General features: G+C 45.2%; 1 protein-coding gene across 8 annotated transcripts in view; it reads left to right on the top strand.

The window, feature by feature from the left end:
- The first annotated feature begins 220 nt into the window (after nt 1-220).
- The window catches only part of KIF21B (kinesin family member 21B), a 118875-nt gene continuing 93693 nt past the window's right edge, over nt 221-25402 (top strand). For all 8 annotated transcript variants that reach the window (XM_063453211.1, XM_063453209.1, XM_063453210.1 and 5 more), the window contains exons 1-4: nt 221-609; nt 5752-5974; nt 6561-6743; nt 20002-20151. In XM_063453211.1, coding sequence (XP_063309281.1) covers nt 569-609; nt 5752-5974; nt 6561-6743; nt 20002-20151 — 597 coding nt within the window. In that variant the 5' untranslated portion in view covers nt 221-568. The remainder of the gene's footprint in view (nt 610-5751; nt 5975-6560; nt 6744-20001; nt 20152-25402) is intronic.

Genomic DNA, 25402 nt, shown 5'->3' with positions numbered 1-25402 from the left:
ACACAGCCCCCTCCAGTCATACCCTCCTTCTTACTTTATTGCTTCCTTTCCCACACCCATCGTTTTTTCAGCACACCATTCAAGCCCTGCTTACTTCATCACCTCTCTCCTTCTCTCCCCATATAATCACCCCAGGCATCATTCTCATGCTCCATCTCTCTCTGCATCCCTGTCTGAGCCCTGCCTTCCTTTCATCCAATGAATGCTACCTTTCCTTCTCTCCCATCTCCGATCCATCCTGTTAACCAAACATCATAAGTGCTATTTAAATCGCCTTGCCCCACCCCTCCGGCTGTGATTGGATGTTGTAACACCCGTGGGGCGTGTCGTTCGTCTATTCTGCTTAGTGATTGGATATCGCTGCCCTCCTTGCTCTACCTATTGTTCCTGCCGGAGATCTGCAGCTAAAGCGCAGGCTGATGTAGGGGAGAGAAGGACGGATCGGGGGGGTCAGTGAGCTAACCCTGGTGAAGGCCAGTATGGACGATCTGCATCTAAACCTGTCTGCCCCCCCTGGGAACCCCACATACTGCCAGGATACTCCTTGAGTAGTGGAGAGACAAACGTTATGGGCAGCCAGGGGGACTGCTGTGTCAGGGTGGCCCTGAGGTGAGTGACATTCCTTATATGAATAGATCGATATATGTATGTCTGTATCTCATTGTCTGTGATAAGGGAGATGACACGCTACATCAAGGGTAGGCAACTTGGCAATCCAGATGTTGAGGACTACAAATCCCTTGATGCTTTGCCAGCATTATGGCTGTAAGAGCATTATGGGAGATGCAGTTCACAACATCTGGAGTGCCAAAGGTTGCCCTACCCCTGCTAGATGTACTATTGGCCATAACATGGGATTGCCTGATAAATATGTCGCTGTCACTGATAACCAGCCATTAGGTTGGCTCAGCATCATGTGAATTGTAGTTCACTGCAGCTGTAGTGCCAAAATGTAGCCATCAGTTGTTCATGGGTTTTGCTGCAGTGTCTGGATAGCAAAGGATGTGTGTGTGTGGCAGTTTCACTCATGATTGTGTAACATCGACAATTGTGTCCAATAGACATATGCCTTCATAGATGTTGTAATGAGAGTAAAAATACATGTGTTCTCTGAGCAGTAAACGATTATTTTGTGCTTTTAATCCAACATGTGTAGCAGATGGGTATAGGTGGAGCCACTGTCAAATGTGTGGCATGCTGTGTCTAGAGAGACTGCAGTGTTTGTGGGGATATATAAGTGAATAAAGGCCTGGATTTAATAAGCTTTGCAAATTATTCAGTACTTTTAGAAAAACTTTCCAAATGTTTTTTTTTTTACACAAGTTACCACCTGAAGTCTACAGGACCTTTTGTAGATAAATCATTTGGAAAGTTTTTCTAACACTATTGATTAATTTTGGAAAGCTTTTTTTAATCGAGCTCAAAGTTGTATGAGAATTTCTTGTAGCTACTGTTGAATACATATATCTGAATGTAAGCTATTTGTGTGTGGTATCACATGGCATCATATGACTTGTATTTATCACATGGGTTTGTTCTTTAACAAGATTTGTATTATGTGCTGTGTCTGTATTAATAGCTTAGTGGCAGATATTTGGATGTAAACATCTGGGCTTCAGAACATTCTATCAGTTATGTCAACACAAAGAAATGCAAAATGTATTTGGACCTTAACGGGTTAAGACCTTAAGGGTTAGGGGTTTAGAATTAAGTATGATTTGGGGGCAAAATTTCATGGAAATTACTCCAATTTTAGAACTTTGCCCCAGTATTACTCTTCACACTGAAACGAACACTATAATGTCAGGAATACAAACATGTTTTGGTGTTTGGTCTCCCTCTACTTACTCTTAACGCTTTCCCACAAAAAACATTGGGAGAATTTTGCACATGCTCGGCAAAATGCCATGCTGCTCCAATCAGCATCTTCTCCTAGAGATGCATTGAATCAACACATCACTATAGGGAACATTCACTGCCTCCATGCAGAGCGTGGAGACGCTGAGCGTACATGCTGCACACTGTGCAGCACTGACCCTGGAAGCACCTCTAGTGACCGTTTGAGCGACTGCCACTGGAGATTGCTAGGCAATATTGTTCTCTGAAAAGGCAGTGTTTACATTGAAAAGCCTGCAGAGACAGGGTTTACACACCAGAACAACTACATTAAGCGGTAATTGTTCTGATGTCTGTAGTGTCCCTTTAACCCCCAATAGATTTAGAATTAAGTTTAGATATAGAATTGCAGAGTAACTTGAAAAAGAAAAGATAAAAACTTAACAATAATGTTCAAATGCAGAAATGTGGTGCATATTGCATATCCATTTAAATAGTTCAACACAGGGTAAGGGTAAAGCGATATACAATAATTGTTCTCATCATTCATTCATAGTTGCAACAAGTCAGAAATTCTGGAAAGTAATATGTAATAAGATATAATTATCTTCTAACAAGAAAGTGACATTATTCTAAAAACACAAGTTTCAGACATGACTGTGTGGTTCATTGTCAGGGGTGCAAATCCATATGAATTTTTCTCAACATTTTTATTTTTACATAGTTACATAGCTGAAAAGAGACATGAATCCATCAAGGTCAGCCTTTTTAACGTCTGTTTTTGCTGTTCAAAAAGAATGAAGAAAACCCAATTTAAAACACTACCAATTTTGTAATGAACTATAAGAAAAATCCTTCTTCATCACAGAATGGCAGTCAGATATCTCCTTGGATCAAGAAGCTATTACCCCACTAATAAAAAATTATATCCCTGAATATTATGTCTTTGCAAATATTTATCCAATTGCCGTTTAAACATCTGTATCAACTCTGATAAAACCACCTCTTCAGGCAGGGAATTCCACATCCTTATTGTTCTTACTGAAAAAAATGCTTTTCTTTGCCTTTGACTAAATCTCTTTTCTTCCAGTCTAAATGCATGAACTTGTGTTCTGTGTATAGTCCTCTTTATGAATAGTTTTCCAAACAATGGATTGTATTTAACACAGTAGATCTTCTAGTCAGTTGAGCTGATATCGCAAGAACTAACCCAATTATCAATATTTAGAAACAAATACAATAGCAAACCTTTCACTATGAACTTACACTAAATAATCCACTTGATCCAAAGTAACCATTAGGCTACATTTACACATATTTTTTTTGGCTATTTACCCTTAGATATTTCCTTTAGTTAATTATTTGTTGTTGTTTTGTGTGTGTGGGGGGGAGGGGAGAGGGGGGCTTGGTTGGGGGTGTCTGAAATGAGGATATTTTTTAAATATTTGTTTTTATATATATATATATATATATATATATATATATATATATACATATATATATATACATATATATATATATATATATATATATTATATATATATTAACCATTTGATTATCTGGGCATTATTTTTTTTGCCATACACAAAATAAATAAAATAGAATCTAACTTATATGCACCAGTTAAACCTATGTATTTAAAAATTAATATACATAACAACATATTGTTCTATTGCTAAAGCAAGTATTTAAAGGACCACTCTAGTGCCAGGAAAACATACTCGTTTTCCTGGCACTAGAGTGCCCTGAGGGTGCCCCCACCCTCAGGGACCCACTCCCGCCGGGCTCTGGGGGGAGGAAGGGGTTAAACTTACCTCTTTCTCCAGCGCCGGGCGGGGAGCTTTCCTCCTCCTCCTCTTCTTCCTCGCGACGTCATCGGCTGAATGAGCATGCGCGGCAGGAGCCGCGCTCGCATTCAGCCGGTCGCATAGGAAAGCATTCATAATTCATAATTCATAATGCTTTCCTATGGACGCTTGCGTGCTCTCACTGTGATTTTCACAGTGAGAAGCACGCAAGCGCCTCTAGCGGCTGTCAATGAGACAGCCACTAGAGGCTCTGGAGGCTGGCTTAACCCTCAGTATAAACATAGCAGTTTCTCTGAAACTGCTATGTTTATAAAAAAAAGGGTAAAATCTAGCTGGACCTGGCACCCAGACCACTTCATTAAGCTGAAGTGGTCTGGGTGCCTAGAGTGGTCCTTTAAATAGTTTTATCTTCAACTGGATAATGAACTATTCCAAAATGACAGCAATAGCAAAGAGCTATGATTTTGCCCTGTATTTACAAATGCCTTGTGTGCAACTGTGGTACACAGTACAATTTTGCAGCTCAGTGTGCTATTGAGAGGATGATAGGTTAATCATTTTGGATTTCCTGTAGCCAAATTATCAGATCGTGATAATGCATATAAGAGTAAATAACTAAAATGTCCTGCCAGTATACGGAATAATGCTACAGAGATACTGTTTTTGCTTTTTGAGCTATCCTTCATTCTTTGTCTCTTACACGACCATTTCCTGTGAGGTTTTTAGATGGGAAGTGTGATTTCCTGAGTCAGCAAAGTAAGATAGCAAGAGAAAGAGTGAGACAGATGAGGCAAATAATATATGCATGCAGTAACTATAATGCACTAAAAGATTCTAATTGATATTTGCATTGGTGTAAACTCTGTAGGGATAAATTTGTGATTAATTGTTTGGTTGATTGCCAATGTGCCAAGAGTATATCCAATAGCAGGAAATTGCTTCTTGCAATTGTTGGTGGTCTTTGTCGTCTGGTAATAAAAAAAAAAAACACTGACTTATGTGATTGCTGATGAGATGGGAATATATACAGCGGTAGTATATCATGATATTTTTGGTGACATTCATAATCTCGTTAATCATCACTGCTGTAGTTTAGTGACCATAACAGTATCTATTAAAATGCAAAATAAAATGGTTATAATAGGTATTCTAAAAGACTTTAATAAATTGACAGTAACACTAATTTCTGAGGGAAATTGGAGAAGGAGTATTGAGCTGATAAAGTACTTCTCATAGTGCCATTTCAGTAAAGACTCGGGAAAACAAATAACACAATGATAAAGTAAAAAACAAACAAACATCAGTTACTCAGAGGTTGTGAAGAAAGAAATTTTAATTTAGCATCTTTCCATGAAAGAACAAACTGACTCTCCAGATGATGTTTAACTTTTAGTCATATCACAGCATTCAGAGTGTTAATTCAGATTTACGCAATCCCTGTGTTGCAATTTGATTTTGAACTCCTAGATTTTGTATTTGTCGCTTTTAGTCTCTGCACTATCTTTAAGAAAGTCGCTCAGTCTCTCTCGCTGACTCTCTCAGCATCTGTCTGCTTTTCTGGTTTGCTTGTCAAAATTCATGAATTTACTTAATTGGTTTTGTTTTACTGCACCCTCCTTCTCTTAGTGAGGTGTCTGTTCATCACACCGTACCCCGTCAGTTGTGTGAGCTCAGTGGTGGACGCTTAGTTTCCATGGAAACCAGAACAGGAGGTGGGAGAGGAGGTGCAATATAGACAAAGAAAGAGACAGCTGGATATAGAGAAAAAAGATGAATAGAGGAAAGGCAGAGAGAGTCAGAGAAAGAAAGGGACTCATTGAATGGGAAAATGGAAACAGAATGACATTGAGAAAGGAAGTGAAAGGGAAAAGAGGAAGAAAGCGAAAAGTGAATATATACAAATACATGATTGTAGTTACACGAATAAGGCCTGTAAAGATTTTTTTTTACATACAATGATTGCAGTTATTCGTTTAAATTAACATTTCTAATTGTTGATAATATAAGCACGCCTTTGTCATATGTATTTTCCCTTCATATCCATTTTCGTTCACTTCTCTCTCCCGTAATGTTCTAGACTTATCAATACTCTGTGTCCTTTATACAGGATTCGTCCTCAGAGCAGTAAGGAGGAAGCTGAAGGGTGTCATGTATGTACATGGGTTTACCCTGGAGAGCCGCAGGTACTTCTTGGCAAGGACAAAGCTTTCACATATGATTATGTGTTTGACACAGACACTGAGCAGTTTAAAGTGTACGAAGTTTGCGTGCGTGGGCTGGTGGATGGATGCTTCCAAGGATACAATGCAACCGTACTGGCGTACGGGCAGGTATATGCTCCAACTTTTCTCTGTCATTGCCACCATCATCATGGTAGTAATTTTAATCTTTCTTTTTTGTATCAATAATAACTTTTGCTCCTCCAATGTTACTGTTAACTAAGGAGTTTATATATGCTAAACCTTGAATTCTAGTGAATTGAAACCTAAATTGTAAAATTTAGGTTAAAATAGCCAAGTTGGAGAATGTTTCCAAATAAGTGTTTTATCTAAATATGGTTTTCTAAATATTATCATTATTATTACTGGCATTTATATAGCGCCAACAAATTACGTAGCGCTTTACAATACTACAAGGGGATTTAACAATAAATGAGACAATTGCAAAAACTTACCGAACAATAGGTTGACGAGGGCTCAAACAACCTTATAGTCTAGAGGAGTTTGGATTTTGGGTATAAAACACAATAGGACAGGAAGTAGCAATCAAATAAGATGGGAGTGAAGCAGAGCTGGTGGAGAGAGTAGAGTGCTGCCCTTTAGGAGAGAGCAAGAGACGGGTATGTGACATGAGGTCCTATTTTCTGCTTAGCATTACTATGTCAGTCAACCTTTAATATACTTTCTTCTGTTCCAGACTGGTGCAGGAAAGACGCATACAATGGGCACTGGATTTGAATTGGTGGTGACTGAGGGAGAGCTGGGAATTATTCCCCGTGCTGTCCGCCAGCTTTTCAGTACTATCCAGGAACAAATAACTGCTGCTCAAGAGAAAGGGAAACCAGAACCCAGATTCAAAGTCAGTGCCCAGTTCCTAGAGGTGAGTGAAGGAGGTATTTATATACACTGTGTGGGGAAAGCACTAGCATAGATGATATTAGATAATTAATATGTATCTCTTAGTCTGTTCTTTCTCTGTTCTATCCTCATACCCTTTTAAAATAATACTCTGAGCTCCATAATCATTACTGCCCACTGTATGGTTATGGTTCCAGGAGTGTATTGGCGCCCTCCCAGGGTAAGTAATCAAACCATTTGTGAACACTTTGACAACTTCTGGTGCAGGGAGGCGCTCAATGGCTGAGAGCGCTCTGCTGAGACTCTCAGCCTATGAGCTGGCCATCCACAGCTCCTATGAAAAAATGACTGGCGCCTAGCAGACTGACTACTCCAATCCGTAGTCCAAATCACTTCTGGATTCTAAAAAGTGCACAGAATTATCAACTCAAATACAGATGCACAGATTTACAAATATGAATCTAGTGACAATTAACTGTCCCTACACGTTTTGGCATTTAACTTCTGCTATGAGACTGATGCCCTAATTCCTGCCTGAGAAATTAATTAAATGTACCCTTTCCCTATGTGTAACACACTTAACAAGTGGTAATCCTGGCTATTTTTTTTATTTTTTTTTAAATTCTTTCTTTCTTTATTTATTTAAAGGATGCACATTTTTACAGAAAAAAGAAGTATTACATCACACAACATTCTACAAGCTTTAGTGAGTTACAATTACGGTGCCACTGGAGGGCTTGCCTTGTATGATTTCAATGCCCTCACGGATTCCCCTTCCACCCTGTGTAGCTGTCTTGTGCAGGTCTAGAACCGTGCAGGGATTGCTGGGGCACGGGCATCCCCTGGGTGCCTTGCTTCGTCCCACAGGCTATCCGAGCCGTGCATGGCCTGTCGGGTTAGCCCCGTGGCTAGTTAGGTCCCTGGCGTACGGGGTAGTGCATGCAGGCCTATAAAGGGGGGGAAAGGGGAGTTGGTCGGGATGGTCCCCTTCGAATCACAGCGGCGGGTCCCGGTTTGTGAATTTGCCTTCTGGGGAGGGAGGGTTGTGTCAAGGGTATTGTGCAGTGTTCCTGGCCGGTGTTATGCTTATTGTCCCAGCATGGGATTCTCCCATTCTGGTTGTAAGGAGTGTCAGGTCTGTTGTTTTTGTTTATACACCTTCGAGTTCAGTTCCTCCCTGCCCCCTGGCAGGGTTGTGTTTCTGCCGTCCTTCTCACTGGGGCCCCTAGGTGCAAGGGATATTTTGTCGACTAGTTTGTTTTCACTCCTGGTGAGGACGTCTGTCGGTTTGGTCAGCAGCATTGTCCACGGGTCCGCTGGGATGGCCTTTGTGATCATTTGTTCTACGAGTTGGTGTACTTCTGTTCACAAGGTTTTACGTTTGGGGCATTGCCACCAGCAGTGAAGGTAGGACCCTGGTTGTGATGGACCGCCTGGCACCCTGACTGTGTTCCTCCGCCAATTGCTGCTTCCTAGTAAGCACTGTAGCCCCTTAGCCACCGCAGCTTGGACCCAAGCCAAGGATCCAGCTTCCAGTGGTGGACCTCTCCTACTCCAGAGAGTGTAGCAGGTATAGCTTTGTAACTCTTACAGGAGCAAGTGATTATAGCTAGTATAGCAATCCGTAGTAGGTATAGCTGGTATAGCTGTTCCCTACAATCACGAGACAATGCTGCGTGTTGAGGGTGAAGTGAACTGATTTTACTGGGACCACACTTGGCCTTTTATAACAATCCCCATGCAAGGGGTACTCCCACCTGGATCTTATAGAAGACTACAGTACAAAGTTACAGACCAATGACAAAGTTTGTTCAAGTACAGGACACTCCCATACATAATCATACAATCCCTCCCCTCTGCCTGGGAGATAATTGAGTCAGGAATTGTACTAACTCAATTATCTCCAGACACAAAAAACAAATTTTTATAAAACCCCCAAAACCTTTAAAACATACAAACCCCCCACAAAAGCCTGAACCGATCTGGGTGAACAACATATCCAAAAATCACCCAGATCAGTTTAGGGGTTCAAGAATTTCCTGGAAGTCATAGTTTTGGCCGACCACACGCATGGTCTCATGCCAAAAACAGTTCCATAGAATCGCGGCTAAGTTCCGCTGGGAGATCGACCAGGAACCGCAAAGTTTTCATGCCGAAAATAAATCCAGGGCATTCGCGGCTAAGTCCCCCTGAAGTTTATTCGCGTTTTTTGTCCATGCAAATGGCCGCCAGTGAGCTAGCATTCGGTTCTATGGAAATATAGTCGTTGATCTGGCCCATAGTCTTTTGGCAGGAGGCTGGCAAGCAGGCCCCTCCAAAAGCCTGTGGCGAGGTTCTGTTCGCTCTCTATTCACTATTTTCCCGCATATCTTCCAACATAACCCATTGGGTAGTGTGCCCATCTTGTGGAGTCGGTATGGTGTCATGTACCATTGGTATAAGGTTTTATAAGCTTGCTCTTTACAAGTGACGCATGCTGTGAGGGAGCTTATTGCTTTCTAAATCTCCGACCAGTCGCTCGGGTCATCTGTTGGTCCTATGTCTCTTTCCCATGCCGCGACATAGGTGAGGTTGATTTGGGATGTGTTAACATGTTGTAGATGTCGGATATCTGTGTGAATGGGTGCGTTGAAGCATTGCTTTTCGAATGGCGTTGGAGGGGCAGTTCTAGCTTGTTTCATCATGGGCATCTGTGCTAGGTCTCTTAGTTGAATGTATCTGAAATAGTCCGAAGTGCTTAGTGATTCCAGATTTGGGAGGGCGTTGTATTCAATTACCTCTCCTTGGCGGTGTAGGTGGACATGTCCCTCTGGTCCAGGTTGATTAAATGTTTTGGGGTCATTCCAGGTGGGAAAGGTTATTGCAGTAGATTGGTGTGACTGGAGATAAAAGGATGGATTAGTTTCGGTAGGAATGGGCTGATGCGGTTGGCGAGGGCCTTGGTGATTATTTTTAGGTCGGTGTTGAGATGAGATATTGGCCTGTAGTGCCCTGGATCCATGTGTTCTTTGTCTGGTTTTGGAATCAGGCAAATGTCAGCTGTGAGCATCTCACGCGGAAGGGGGTGTCCTTCCAGAAGTACTTTAAAGACCCTACATAAATGCGGGATCAGCAGGTGTTGGAATGTTTTGTAATAAAGGGCTCTCCGGGCCAGGTCTTCTCATGGGTTTCAGAGTTTTGAGTACCGCTGCAATCTCTTCAGCCTCTATGGGGGAGGCTAGTTGGTCTTGGTCCTTTGTGGGGAGTGAGAGTTGTTTAAGAGGTGCGAGGAAGGCGTATTTTTATTAAAAAGGCATATTTTTGTCAGATGCTCTGGTTCTTGGGTGTTTGGCATAGAGGAATGATTATATAGATTGGTGTAGTACTGTAGGAATGTCTTTGCTATTTTGTCTGGTTGGTTGGTAAGCTCTCCTTCCTGTGTGCGAATATGGGATATTTGCTTGTTCTCTCCATTCTTTTTGAGATAGTGTGCTAGAAGGGCGTCGGCCTTGTTCCTCTTTTCGTTTGCCCGGAATATTGAGGCCTTTCAAATTTATGCAAGTGAGTTGAAATTTAAGGGCCGGTGGTGCTATGTCTCGATTGTAGTCCCCCCCAGGTTGGTTTGTATAAGCTGGGCCCGAAGGAAGGGAAGAAGGGAGATTAGCGAGAATTCAGGAGAGCAAAAACATTTAGTAGTATAGTAGTAATTGGTGGTGTCAGGATTATAGTATGATCCAGCACGTAGAATTGTGTAACACAGAGGACTGTTAGGTAACATATACCGGACCTTAGAATGGCCGGACTAACGTACCAAGGAATAGTCAGGAAACAGAAAGAGACACAACGATAAGGAAAAACAAGGGGTCAGAGATGCCAGAAAACAGGGAAGTCAAAATCAATGCCAAAGTCAAATGACCAGAATAACCAGAATCAATAACGCACTCTCGGATAACCACAAGGGAAACCACGACAAGGTACTGAGCAGGATGAGAACTGGTCCTAAATACCCCTCCTCTGGATCTGATAGGGTGTAATTGGCCTTTGACCCCAAAGGCAGTTACCAGATTTCCATTAGCATAATTGCTGCTCAGCACAAACCCTGCTGTGGGAGGGGGAGGAGTTAGGTGTGATGGTAGAGGAGCATGTGTGGGGGGGGGGGAGTAGGGGTACTGCAGTCTGTCTGGCTCGGGCGGCGTTCCTCTAGTATATGTGTCTCTACTGCGTGGTTGTAGAAGTGTCAGTGGAGCTCAAGCACAGCCCATACGGATGCATATCTTGCTCCCTCGAAGGCATATAGTATCATGTTCAACAGTACAGTATAACAATATAAACATCAATAAACATCAAACATTTCTTGCTGTGGTCCCTTTGTTGGAGGGCACTGCTTATGCCCAATCCTGTCTACTGTGAATCTCCGCTACCTCCTTGGGATCTGTGTATTTTTTTTTTTCAATGTCTAGATTTTTATTGACATTTTCTCTCATATTCAACATAAAATGGGAAGTATTGGGGTACAGAAAGAAAGAAGGGAGAGGGGGGGGGGATACAGCCTTATATTAAAGCCAACAGTGGTTCTTGATGACGCAGATCAAGTATATCAGAGAGTGTGCGAACCTTTGCAGGAGGCACCAATCGAGTCCAAATATATGTAAATACATTACAAGACAAATATTATGACAGTAACAGATATTGTGACATTAATCCTTAAGTCTATGGGCAGATCAATACATGTAGTTAAAACTTAAACAACATATTCTGTAATTGAAGGAGATTCGTCTGCCCAGTTCGGGGTAGAGATCTACCTGTAGAGCGACTAGCTACTGGTGTGTAGTGGTATGCCCTCGGAAGGCTCCCGTTGAGCTCTGAATTGAACCCATCTGTGCCAACGTGCAGAGTATGTATGTTCCCTATTGTCAAGGCGGCTGGCCATCTGTTCATACCCACTCGTCGTATCAATGCGAGTGATGACCTCTGAGAGGCTAGGGCTTTGTGGTGTTTTCCATCTATAGGCTACAGCTATTTTTGCCGCTATGAGGCAATGGGTAAATATGTGTATTTCGTCTTCCCTTAGAGAGTGTGGGAGGATATGTAGGAGGTAGCTTTCCGGTGACTTTGGGACAGCTATGTGTAGCTTCTGTACTAGAAGTATTTCCACCTCTGACCAGAATTTCTCTATGATCGAGCAGGACCAGAACATATGGAGGAGTGTGCCTATTTCATTGTGACATCTCCAACAAGTTGGGGAGGCACTCTGGTAAATATGTGCTAAGCGTGCGGGTACTAGATACCACCTCATCGCTAGTTTGCAGAACGCTTCCCTGTGGCTTATGCTATGTGTAGCTCTCTTTACCTGGCCCAGTGTTGTCGTCCAAGAGGCTTGGTCTACCTGTATGTTCAGGTCTTTCTCCCAAGCTTTCATGTAGGAGGGCGTATCTTTAGTCCCTGCGTTCATGAGGGAGTTATAACATAGGGAAAGTGTTTTGGCGTTTTGTAGTTTGCCTAGGCATTTGAGAACAAATGGTGGCGTGTGTGGACCTGACTCTATGCAATTTGTGAATTTGTAGGATATTCTTTATGCAAAGAAATGTAAATAGTTCCCTAGATGGTAGGTTAAAGGATTGCTGTAGTACTGGATATGGTATTATGCCCTCCTTGTTAAAAAGGGTGCTGATACGGTAGATGCCGTGCCTTGTCCACAGATCAAGATTCAAGTCTGGTGTGTGGTGAGTGAGTATCTTTAGGGGCGCTACGTACAGAAGGTCTTTACTGATGTCCAGTTGGAGCAATGTCTAACCCCATATGCGGAGTAAATTCGCCGTTGGGGGTAGTATAGAGGTGTTTTTCATTTGTTGTTCTTGGCGCGCCCATAGGGCATCGGCCACCGTTTTCCTCGGCATGCAGGCGTTTTCCAATGCTAACCATAAGGGAGGTGTTTTATTTTCTAGAATCGATATGCCCTGTGCCAGGATTGCTGCCCTATAGTATAGCTGTATGTTTGGTATGCCAAGACCCCCTTCTGAGAATGGCCTCCATGTTAATCTTTGTGTAATTCGTGGAAGTTTCCTCTTCCATATGTGAGCGTTAATTGTGGATTGGAGTCTTTTTATTATCGTGTTTGGGATCGCTATTGGGAGGGTGCGGAAGAGGTATAGGATACGTGGCAATATCATCATTTTAACTGTGCTTATGCGACCCAGCCATGAGGCCCCTTTATCGTCCCACTGTTTGAGTTGGAGGTCCAATTTTTGCATGAGGGGGTTGTGATTTACTTTAGTGACTAAGGAGAGTGAAGTAGGCAACTGGATGCCTAGGTATGAGATTGAGGATTTACGCCAGTCGAAGGGGTATTTGGCTCGGAGGGATAACAGTTCGTTGTGTGGCATACGAATCGCTAAAGCCTGCGATTTCTTTGCGTTGTTTTTGTAGTATGACACTTTGCCGTAATTATCTAATAGGTTTAGGAGATGAGGGATGGAGTGAGATGGTTCAGTAATAAACAGCAAAATGTCATCTGCAAACAGTGTGATTTTCATGGGTCCTAAGGGGGTATGAATCCCTTTGATGTCGTTCATCTGTTTTATGTGTGTGATCATTGGTTCCAAGCATAATATAAAGATCAACGGGGAGAGAGGGCAGCCTTGTCTTGTGCCATTGGTTATTGGGAACGGCCTTGAGAGAAACCCGGTGTTGTAAACTTTGGCTGTGGGGTTTGAGTATAGAGCTAATATGCTTTTTTGAAATGGTTCAGGAAACCCTAGTTTGGTCAGTACTGCTGTCATGTACCCCCAATGTAGGCGGTCGAACGCTTTCTCAGCGTCAAGTGCCAGCAGTAAGCCCTGTTGTTGGGAAGTATGTGCCCATTGAATTAAATTCAGGAAGTGTCGCGTGTTATCTCCTGGCTGTCGAGATGGGACAAACCCTGCCTGTTCAGAGGAGACTAGATCTTGTAGCATTGGCTTTATACGTGTCACCAGGAGTTTCGCATACAATTTGGTGTCTGCGTTTAATAATGAGATTGGCCTCAGGTTGGCACATTCTGTGGCAGGTTTCCCAGGTTTTGGCAAAGTTACGACATGAGCTAGGAGCATCTCAGTCGGGATGTTCCCCGTGTCTTTGATGTGGTTGAATAGAGTTGTAAGATGGGGTATGAGGTGCGTGGCCATTTTAATGTAGAAGGAGTTTGAGAAACCGTCAGGTCCCGGTGCTTTGTGTTTGGGAAGCGTTTTAATGGTTTGGAGTATTTCATCTTCCGTGAATGGTGCCAGCAGGGAAGCTTTTTGTGTGTCTGTGAGGGAGGGGAGGTCCACTAGTCCGAGGAAATCTCGGATTTCCGAGCCAGAGGGCTGGTGAGTGTTCTCTGCACTACCAAGGTTATAAAGTGTATCATAGTAGGATGCCAGTTCCTCCACTATGTCTTGAGGGTTATAGAGTTTTGTGTTGCTTGATGAAGTCATGTATGGGAGTTTGGATTGTAGGCTGCGGGACTTCAGTCGGCGTGCCAATAGTTTGCCGGCCTTGTTGCCCTGCATGTAGTGAGTTAAGTTTAATTTGCGCATGATCTGTTCCATAGCGTGTAGGGACATGGCATGTAGTTCTGTCTTTATTCGGTTAATTAAGGCGGTTAATTTTTTGGAGGGGTTATGTTTGTTTTTAGTCTCGGTTTGTTTGAGTTCCTCTAACAGGCGCTCCCTGGTTTGGTTGGTTCTCTTTTTGCGTATTGCCCCTGCTTGTATGAGTAGACCTCTCACTACCGCTTTGAGGGCCAGCCATTGTGTTGGGACGTCCGTCCCATCTGTAGCATGGTCTTCGTAGAATAGTTTGATAGTATTTGTTATTTTGCGTGATAATGGGACATTGTTTAAAAGGGAGTCATTTAGCCTCCACGTACTTCTGCCCCTCACTGGGTATAAGGTTTTGAACGTGGTAATGACCGGGGCATGGTCCGACCATGTTCTAGTACCAATCTCTACATCTACTACGTTTTGAAGTGTTATATTGTCTACTATACACATGTCAATACGCGAGTATGCGTGGTGTACATGTGAGAAGTATGTGTAGTCTTTCCCGCTCGGGAATAGATTGCGCCAAGTGTCATAAAGGTTGTGCGTGTGGAAGAGTGTGGATAATTTGCGGCTAAGGGATGTGGCTTGGTGTGAAGGCTGCTTGTTTTGAGTTCTCTGGATATCCAATTTGGGGTCTAAGGTGCAATTAAAATCCCCGCATATAATGGTATGGCCTTGCCTGAGGTTTTCCACTTTGTTGAGCGCCTTGTGCAGGAAGGGGGTTTGAGCTTCATTGGGGGCATAAAGGGAGGCTATTGTCACCATAATCCCATTCAGTGTACCTACTAAAATTAATAGTCTGCCTTGTGTGTCCTGGTATATTGCAGACTGTTGAAATACCCAGTCTTGGTGGAATAGTATAGAGACACCCTTAGACTTGTGGGGTGAAAGTGCATGGTATATTTGTGGATAACAAGGAGGGCTGAATTTTGGAGGCTTTTTTATACAAAGGTGAGTTTCCTGAAGACAAACAATGGCTGCTTTGGAGTTGTGTATTTCTCTCATCGCCGAGTGTCTCTTGAACGGGCTATTTAAGCCATTAACGTTCATGGAGAGACATTTGAATTGGTGTGCCATTATTCGGGATATGGGGGGTCGATGTATTGGCGTTGTTGTTGTGAGACTTGTGGTGCCGTGTATTGGGTCCAGCATAGGCTGTGGAGTGGTGTGAGACCTGTGTGATGTCGAGCGTATTTGGTTCTCCAAGAACCAGTTGGTATTTGACTATCAGGGAAGTAAATCGAGTGCAGGCTGTGGGGGGTAAAGAGGAGGGAATAACATAGGAAAACATAAACAAAAACATACATTATACAAATAAAGAATAAACCAAACTCTCTTCCATGAGAGTTTACCCATGGATGGGCTGGAATATTAACCTGTTCAATTCCAGTGACCATCCTGTTATGGGAACGTGTGGGGTTAGACTCGCTCCAGAGCCATAGTGGTGGTGGTGGATGAAATTTCAGCACATTTGTATGTGCAGAGGAGGTATTAGATCGATATTGTAATGCCTTGTAGTTCGGCACCAGGATATAAGGAAGACTATCGTGGTCACCGCTTTAATATATGGTAGGATTTTGGGGCGTAACTGTGTCTACTAGTGGGAGATATTCATGTAACGTTTCTAGTGGGAGATATTCATGTGACGCTTGCCTATGAAATGCTGAGGTCTAGCCGGTCCCCTCCCGCCATATTGCATACCACGACCTATGGAGCTTTAAACACCAATATGCCTGTATTCAATTTGCTTGGCCTTATTTATTGAGCCTAAGAATACCCTCTTTTGGTTGAGAGTGTCACCAGCCATTGGGTGTGGTAGAGTAAACTAAAGGGCGTTCGGTCCTTATTCATTGGCGTACTTTCAACTGGGCCCTCTAGGGCAACAATTTTAACATTTGTATGGCCGTGAGTTGGGGGTGTCAGTAGGTTAGAGTCTGTTACCGGGTTCTACTGTCGTAACATATTCCAGGGCGCTATGCACAAGAGTTCGGGGGAAGGAGCGACACTTCGTTAATACGCTCTGTACTTTAAACCCAGTGGTTGCATTTTTCATTATACCATATAACAACCCCTGAGATCGTGGTATAGATCTTTTCGTATGTATAGGCCCATTACAGGTGATTACAGGCTATGCCCTATTGAGCTATCGCTAAATACTGTGGTAGTGCCGAACTCTACGTATCATTTATTGAAGGGGACGGGGTATGGTCAGGTACCGGACAGGGGTGCCCCGTGGTGCATCAATGGGGTCCAGAGGGTGTGCGACCTGGTGGGGCGGTAGCGTGTCCACCTATGGGAACTGTAGGTCCCGATAAATTCCTTTTTGTGATGTGGTTGTTGGAGTGGGGTTGATGGGTCGGTGCCAGCTCCCAGCTACCGCTGCGGTACCATATATGCACGTACTCGTGTAATGGTGCGGGGAGTGGAGTGTCACGCCATTAACTTACGGTCTATATAAACATCATTGAGTGCGTTTTCTTAGTACAACCCATGTTAGTATATGTAGCTGCAGGGATCAGCCTTATGTTTGTGGAGCCTATTTCAGGCGGTGGCTCAGTGAGCGCTAGATAACTTAAATGATTGCACCCGAAATTGCATGGCAATAACTTAAAGAGACAGGCACAAACAGGCACAAACAGGTAGTGATCGGGGATCTCGTGGAGTGTTTGTGTGACCCATACGTGTCATATGGTGTACATTCTGTTGGGGCGGTGGTGTGAACGCAGCCACGGGCACTCTTTGGGCATTATGCTCTCCACTAGCATTGCTATGGGTGGATGGGGATGATAGGTTGGTGCCTGCATTTAAGTTCTTCCGCCCTTTCCCCACACTAGTGTTGTGGTTATGGTTGCGGGAGGGGGGTTGGCGTGACAGCGATGTCTAACATACAATAAATCATTAATAAACAATGCAGATACTTATACCATCATAGTAGACCGCCATTTGTCAGCATGTGATAATAGTCCTTAAATCAGTCCATCTATCCTGATGCCTCATGGCGGGTTAGTGTTGGTGTTGTCCCACCATCTTCCATTCCGGTTGGAATCGTTGTGGAGATGGTTCTGTAGGTTTGGTCGGGCTTTGAGGGTCCCAAAGGCCCCAGTCTTTCAAAACAGACATTCCCTGATCCGGGTCTGCCATGACATGTTGCTTGCCGTTGCGCCACACTAAGAGTTTTGTGGGGAAGCCCCACTTGTATGCAACTTTATGATTCCGCAGTGTCTTAGTGATCGTGACGAAGTCTCTTCTACGTGCCATAGTCAGGGCTGAGAGGTCCGCATACAGTTGAATGCCTTCGTATGGCGGAGGTAAGTTTTTCGTTGTTCTCGTCGCTTGAAGGAGAGCCTCTTTGGATCTGTAGTGGTGAAACCGGGCGATTACGTCTCGTGGAGTGTCCGCCGTGAGGCGCGAAAGGCCGTGGTAGACGGTGTATTCTATCTAGCTCCCATGCTGTGCCGGTTAGCGTCGGCACCATTTCTGCACACATGGCGACAACATATTGGGTAAGTTGGTCTGTTGTGATAGACTCTGCTATTCCCCGAAATCTCACGTTGTTCCTTCTCGACCTATCTTCTATGTCTGCTATTTTCTGCCATATTTTTGCGTTGTCAGCTTCCAGCGCATGAAGCTTATCCGCTGCTATGTTGTGGGCTGAGCAGAGCTCCTCGGTTTTTTGTTCTAGGTGATCCGTCCGGTCACCTAGCTCCGCTATTTCTTGATGGATACCAGAAATAATGGTGGTAAAATCTTCCCGAATAGTAGCTCTTAAGTCTTGCAGCATGGATTTAAGATAGAGCTTAGTAACTTGCCCTTCCAGTTCAGGGACTAGTAGTTGGTCGGGGTTTGTATCAGGTTCCTCAGATATAGTGGCGGGAACTGTCCCCGCGCCATCTTGGGACGGCTTGTGCTTATCTTTTCTCGGTGGTCGGGACGGGTCCGTTAATTTTGTTTGCTTCGAGGGGGGACATCGTTGTGATGGTGTGATCGCCCTCACTGTTCTACCTTCGGTAGGGTTTTTTTTTTAGTTGGTTTTGTGCTTTTAAAGTGGCTTTATGGCTCGTTATGGAGAGGAGCTCTTACCCCATGCGACCGCTCTAGCCGGAAGTCAGACACGCCCCGGGGATCTGTGTATTAAGAGTGTTGCAGTCTACTGCTCCAGTGCATGTGGAGCAGGGCTCCATGGTGTCCTGGGGAGCATTTCTAAAATTATAACTGGTATAGGTGATGTGAGCTTGCCCTTAATCTATTCTAGGTGTATCGGGCTAAGGGTGGTAAGCCTTACCAACACAGCGTGTACTCATTCATTGTAAGCGAGCCCGTGTGGTATTAAGCATGTGACATGTGGACCAAGGAACAGAACCAATACCTCCTGAGGGACTCTATTTCGTGATTAGGCTAAAATTGAAGAAATACCAAACTAACAGGCAATATCATAAAAACACTACAATTGTGCTAACCAACATTCAGTAACGTGAGAGTACACTATTTGAGCTCTGTCCAGCATTGGGGGGTCTTTAAATTTAGTGGGATGCAAGCAATCCTACTCGACTGACTATGTAGATGTACATTCCCAGGGTATATGGAGTGAGCGTGCAAAGGTTGCTCCATTTGGAGAAGGCCTGGCGGTAAGCATGCCTGGTCACAGGGTCGTCAAGGTGTCTGTCCAAGTTATTAAGGTGCTATTCCCTGGGACCCCATCGCGTCCCTCTCTCAGGACGCAGTGAGCATGGTCCATCAGAAGGTATGCTGTGGTGGCCTCGGGCAGGAGGTTTTGGAATACCGAGGTAAGCGTGTCCGAGAGCAGCTCAGTGGGCCCTGTTTTGGCAATCCCCTCACTCAAATGTTGTTCCGGCGTGTCCGATTATTTAGGTCCTTGTTAGCTTCTTCAACAGTGCGTATCTGCTCTCTTAGGTCTTGTATATCTGTGTCATGAGTCTGCATCGCCTCCACCACCTTCTCCATTTGTCCACGGTGGTTTGGGCCAGGGCTGCAAGGTCCGCCATGCCTGTTAGAATGTCCAACTCCTCTGCAATTGATTTTTTAAAGTCTGCCACAAAGCCCCTCATTTCTTTTCTGGTGAGTGGGGTATCTGGTCTGTCCGAGGTCGCAATGCTGCTCATCTCTGATTCAGAGTGGGAATGTTCCGGAGATGGTGCCAGGGCCTTCTCGGGCCTCGCACGGAAGATCGGTGCCACAATGCGTTGCAAGATTTTCTTCCACCCCCCATTTGGTGAGATGGTAGTATACCTGGGTGTGGGTACAAGTTTGGGAGAATTTGGGGACTCAGGTGCTTGTGATGGCTATAGATTCAGCGAAGTCGTGGCACAGCTCAGGGATTATGCTGCCATTCACTTGCAAGGTCAGGCTCCGCCCCCCGCATTTTTTTTTTTAACAACTTTGTGCAGACATTTGGGGACAGAGTGGGTGACCTTTTAGCCCTTGCTGTCAGCAAGGCATTAATTCCCCTGGCTTCATGAAGATAACATTGGACCTGGTGCTTTCCCTGTACCCCTTACTGCCTAGGAGGGTATCTGGGCACTCTTGGCACCATAAGCACGACAGTAAGCCATAGTGGCTATGGAGCTTGGAGTTTTCTATTACTATCCAAACAATTATTAATATTTAACTTACATCACTTGTATCGTTATCCTTCTCCTGCCCATTATTATTTTCTTCAATTGTATATTTTCCATTTGTTTGTTGATATATTCTTTGTTCTGTTTCGACCATCTGCACTAGCTGTATAATGAAGAGATTTTGGATCTGTTTGACGTTTCACGTGACCCAGACTCCCGGCATAGAAAATCCAATATACGCATTCATGAGGATGCAAGTGGTGGAATCTATGTCAGTGGCGCAATCACTCGCAGTGTAAACTCAGAGGAAGAGGTAAGTGCTGTCAGAACTGCCATTTATTTTTATACTATGATCTATCTCCGTTTCCTACTAAAATTCATCTCAGCTAATTTGCTTGTTAAATGTAATCACCAGGGATAAGTTTACATGTGTACTAAGTAGCACCATGTTTTGGGTGCTACTTAGTACAAATACACATACACATTTTCCTATTAAATACATTGGACATTCTAACAGTCTCTTAGCAGACTAAAGGTTTACTGTGAATACTGAGTAAAAAAATCCAAACAACTTCAGCTTAGTGGGGTTGTTCAGGTGAGTACAATAGATCCCTGCAGGCTTTTTCATGTAAACACTGTATTATCAGAGAAAATACAGTGTTTACCTTAGAACCAGAGGGACTTCCTAATTAAGTCCTGCCTGATGTGCAGTGTTACGGACCGTTTCAGCATAAAAGGGGAAAAATCCGTTTAGGCGATAATCCCCTTTTCCCAAACAAGGCACAGCTACTATAAAAGCACCAAAACTCACGAATTCGGATATAAATGAATGCACCAAACTCCCGAACTGCATACAAGGGAATAAGGTAGCACTCCAGCTGGAACCTCACGAATAGCTGCTAGCAGATGAATAGGGAAAAGCAGACATCAGCTTACACTCCTTAGCAATCAATCTCCAACAGCATACAGTGAATCCCCCCAAGAACGAGACAAGGCTCCGTGTTGAAGGTCAAGCAGTGGTCTGTTTATTCAGGGCTACCTGCCCCTGTATTTATGCAGGTCTCCCACCTGGTGGACACTCCCCTAGGGGACCAGATGGAAGACTGAAACAGCAGACAGACATGTATCATTTTCGTACACACAGCCACAATACTTTCCCACAATGCATCCTGGTTTCCTCCTCCCTGCCCTGGAGATAATTAATGAAGTAATTCAATTATCTCCTAAGACAAAGGCCAGACTCCATTATGCACATGGTGACACAGAAACAGACTATCACTTTAAAATACATACAGACACATTTTATACATAAAACACAGACATGTAACATATCCCCAGATAGCTCAGGTCTGGGCGCACATTATTAGGTGAATGGCACCCAGACCACACAAATACATTTTAATTGCCATGGAGCTAAAGTCTTTAATTATACGAACAGGCTCCATGGCAGGCTATCTGGGTTACTACAGTTCACATAAAACATAAACTACCGAATTTCCCTGCATTCACCAAATCCATTCGAATTAGAACCAGGGGCTGGAGGTTCAGCGGTGCCTGCACGTAAAAGTGTCCGATTTTGGTGCATGAAAGCCGGGCAGAAAAGTGTTGGCTGCCCGGGGAGCTCCAGAACAGCGCCACCTAGCGGCCGCTAAGTGTAACAGCGGCCACACAGTTAACAGGCAATTAACCGCAGCTTCAGGGAGGTAAATGGAGGGCACACTCCAGCTTCTGGGTGGCCAATTAACAACGCCGGCCGGCTTCCCACGGCTCTGGGGAGGTTGGTGAACGGTGCAGAAAGGGAGAAATAAATCATTCTGCACAGTAAAATTAACCCTTTAGCTGCCGGTCCATAGTCCAGAGGTAGCAGGCGGGCAACCAGGCTCCTCCAATACAATGTGGCGAGATTGGTTTCGTCACATCTCTCCCCCTTTCCAAAAAGACTAACAGGGTACCTGACCTCCTGCCGGTCAGTGCCCTTGTTAGTCCAGCAACCCACCCACAAAGCAAAAAAAACAGTACAGCCCACCCACAATAAATAGTTACTACACCTGGGTAGAGGAGAAGTTTGTCCCGGTCCAGGTGCCTCACCACGGCTGTGTAGGGGACTGGTAGGCTGCCTTGGTGGGTTGCTGAGTGGGCAGAGACCAGCGGTACTCTGTCCTGGTGCCAGCACTACCACCGGAGTAGTCTGGTTGGAGCCTGGTTGCTGGAGACGGACTGTCTCCCCCTTAGTTGCATAGCTCTGCTGCTGAGTGGGGAGACCGGTTGTCTCCCCCTTGGATACACAGCTCTGTCGTGGGGGGGTAGGACCGACCATCCCTACCCCCTGTGTGGTAAGTGCAGAGACCACGGTCCCATCTGCACTGGTGGGGGGTTTACAGTCTCCCCCTGGTACATTAAGCTGCCGCTGGGGAGAGGGGGTAACAAGTTCCTCTCCCGATAGAACACTCTGCACATTAATGATCCGCCGCTGGGGAGAGGTGGTAACAAGCTCCTCTCCCATACATATTCCTAGTCTTTGCGGAGGGAGACCGACTGTCTCTCCTCCCAATACAGAGTCCTGCCGCTGGGGAAAGGAGACAGGGCTCTCTATTCCCTGCTGGATACTCTGCCGCTGGAGAATGGAGACTGGGCCCCCAATTCCCGAAAACTCACGCTGCCGCTGGGGAGGGAGGACGCTGCTCTCCTCTCCCTGTATTCCACATTGCCCTCCTGGCATATCACTCTGCTGCTGGGGGGCAGGAACAACTACCTCTGCCCCCTGTAACTCAGCCTGCCGCTGGGGAGGGAGGCCACTGCTCTCCTCTCCCTGCACTTCACATTGCCCTCCTGGCATATCACTCTGCTGCTGGGGGGCAGGAACAACTACCTCTGCCCCCTGTAACTCAGCCTGCCGCTGGGGAGGGAGGACGCTGCTCTCCTCTCCCTGCACTTCACATTGCCCTCCTGGCATATCACTCTGCTGCTGGGGGGCAGGAACAACAACCTCTGCCCCCTGTAACTCAGCCTGCCGCTGGGGAGGGAGGCCACTGCTCTCCTCTCCCTGCACTTCACATTGCCCTCCTAGCATATCACTCTGCTGCTGGGGGGCAGGAACAACTACCTCTGCCCCCTGTAACTCAGCCTGCCGCTGGGGAATGGAGACTGGGCTCCCAATTCCCTGCAGGCTCGGTGGAGAGACCTCGGTCCCATCTCCACTGGCCACCTGGGGTTCTTCCCAGTAAAATTGTACAATATCTTCCCAGCTGAAGGGGTCTGGATCTGGGTCTGCGCTTCCCTGTTGAGCCTTCTCACTGGAGTGGAACAGATTTTGGTAGTCCTGTTCCAGCTCCATCTCTAGGGTTACTAGGTGGACCAGGTCTTGCTCAATTTCATGAGTGTCGTCCCAGTCATACCTGCTCTCCCTCCACTCAAAGAGATCACTGAACCGGGCTTGTGTGGGGCTCCCAAATTCAGGCTCTGCAAAAGTCTCCCATAACAAGCCAGGACCATCAAACTCCTCTCCCTCTGGCTTGTCATGCTCGGCTGTCCAGGGCAGGTGCCGTGCAACATACCACCAAAGCGCCTGGTAGGCATCCTCCAGCCACATCTCCTGCCATACCCGGAGCTCCAATTCTTTTACCCATTCCTCCCTGGGCTGCTCTCCCAGGAAGGGCATCCGCAGGGCTAGTCGCTCCTGCAAACGCTGATCTTCCTTGGGAAGTCTCTCACCTCGTTGGTATTCCACAATGTCCAGTGCCTGGTACCAGATGCCTTTCCTTAACGCCTCCCGGTCATCCATGTCACCCTCATCGTACTCCACTGCTGGTTCCATGCTGTTGCTTTTAGAGTCGCTGTACTGGGACATGCGTTGCCCTCAAATTGTAAAAATCCAAAGCAATGGTGTTCTGTAGCTGTCCTTCTGGCTGTAGGAACGATCCCGCCGCTTGCCACCAATTGTTACGGACCGTTTCAGCATAAAAGGGGAAAAATCCGTTTAGGCGATAATCCCCTTTTCCCAAACAAGGCACAGCTACTATAAAAGCACCAAAACTCACGAATTCGGATATAAATGAATGCACCAAACTCCCGAACTGCATACAAGGGAATAAGGTAGCACTCCAGCTGGAACCTCACGAATAGCTGCTAGCAGATGAATAGGGAAAAGCAGACATCAGCTTACACTCCTTAGCAATCAATCTCCAACAGCATACAGTGAATCCCCCCAAGAACGAGACAAGGCTCCGTGTTGAAGGTCAAGCAGTGGTCTGTTTATTCAGGGCTACCTGCCCCTGTATTTATGCAGGTCTCCCACCTGGTGGACACTCCCCTAGGGGACCAGATGGAAGACTGAAACAGCAGACAGACATGTATCATTTTCGTACACACAGCCACAATACTTTCCCACAATGCATCCTGGTTTCCTCCTCCCTGCCCTGGAGATAATTAATGAAGTAATTCAATTATCTCCTAAGACAAAGGCCAGACTCCATTATGCACATGGTGACACAGAAACAGACTATCACTTTAAAATACATACAGACACATTTTATACATAAAACACAGACATGTAACATATCCCCAGATAGCTCAGGTCTGGGCGCACATTATTAGGTGAATGGCACCCAGACCACACAAATACATTTTAATTGCCATGGAGCTAAAGTCTTTAATTATACGAACAGGCTCCATGGCAGGCTATCTGGGTTACTACAGTTCACATAAAACATAAACTACCGAATTTCCCTGCATTCACCAAATCCATTCGAATTAGAACCAGGGGCTGGAGGTTCAGCGGTGCCTGCACGTAAAAGTGTCCGATTTTGGTGCATGAAAGCCGGGCAGAAAAGTGTTGGCTGCCCGGGGAGCTCCAGAACAGCGCCACCTAGCGGCCGCTAAGTGTAACAGCGGCCACACAGTTAACAGGCAATTAACCGCAGCTTCAGGGAGGTAAATGGAGGGCACACTCCAGCTTCTGGGTGGCCAATTAACAACGCCGGCCGGCTTCCCACGGCTCTGGGGAGGTTGGTGAACGGTGCAGAAAGGGAGAAATAAATCATTCTGCACAGTAAAATTAACCCTTTAGCTGCCGGTCCATAGTCCAGAGGTAGCAGGCGGGCAACCAGGCTCCTCCAATACAATGTGGCGAGATTGGTTTCGTCACATGCAGTACTCACGTTTGACGTCTTCACGCTTAGCTGAAGACATCAAATGTACTATCAGGACACAGGAGGCACTGTGAACGCGCCTCCTGTGTCCTGTAGTAACCCCGGAGGCTGTATGCAGCCAGAGATGATTATGGCTGTCAGGCTGAAGGCAGAAGGCTGGAGACACAGCAGGAGGATCCAGAGATCTGACTTCAAACAGTACGTAAACTTATTTTTAAAATAAGTGAGTGTGAGATTGAGTAAAAGTGAATGAGTGAGTAAAAGTGAGAGAGTGAGTAAAAGTGAGAGAGTGAGTAAGAGTGAGTGTGAGAGAGAGTGAGTGAGACTGAGTGTGAGAGAGTGAGTGAGTAAAAGTGAGGGAAAGTGAGTAAATGTGATTGAGAGAGTAAGTGAGAGTAAGTAAAAGTGAGTGTTAGA

The sequence above is a fragment of the Pelobates fuscus genome, chromosome 1 (genome assembly GCF_036172605.1).
Source record: "Pelobates fuscus isolate aPelFus1 chromosome 1, aPelFus1.pri, whole genome shotgun sequence".
In the NCBI taxonomy this organism is placed as follows: domain Eukaryota; kingdom Metazoa; phylum Chordata; class Amphibia; order Anura; family Pelobatidae; genus Pelobates; species Pelobates fuscus.
The sequence above is the reverse complement of the archived record's forward strand: the minus strand, read 5'-3'. Positions and strand labels throughout refer to the sequence as shown.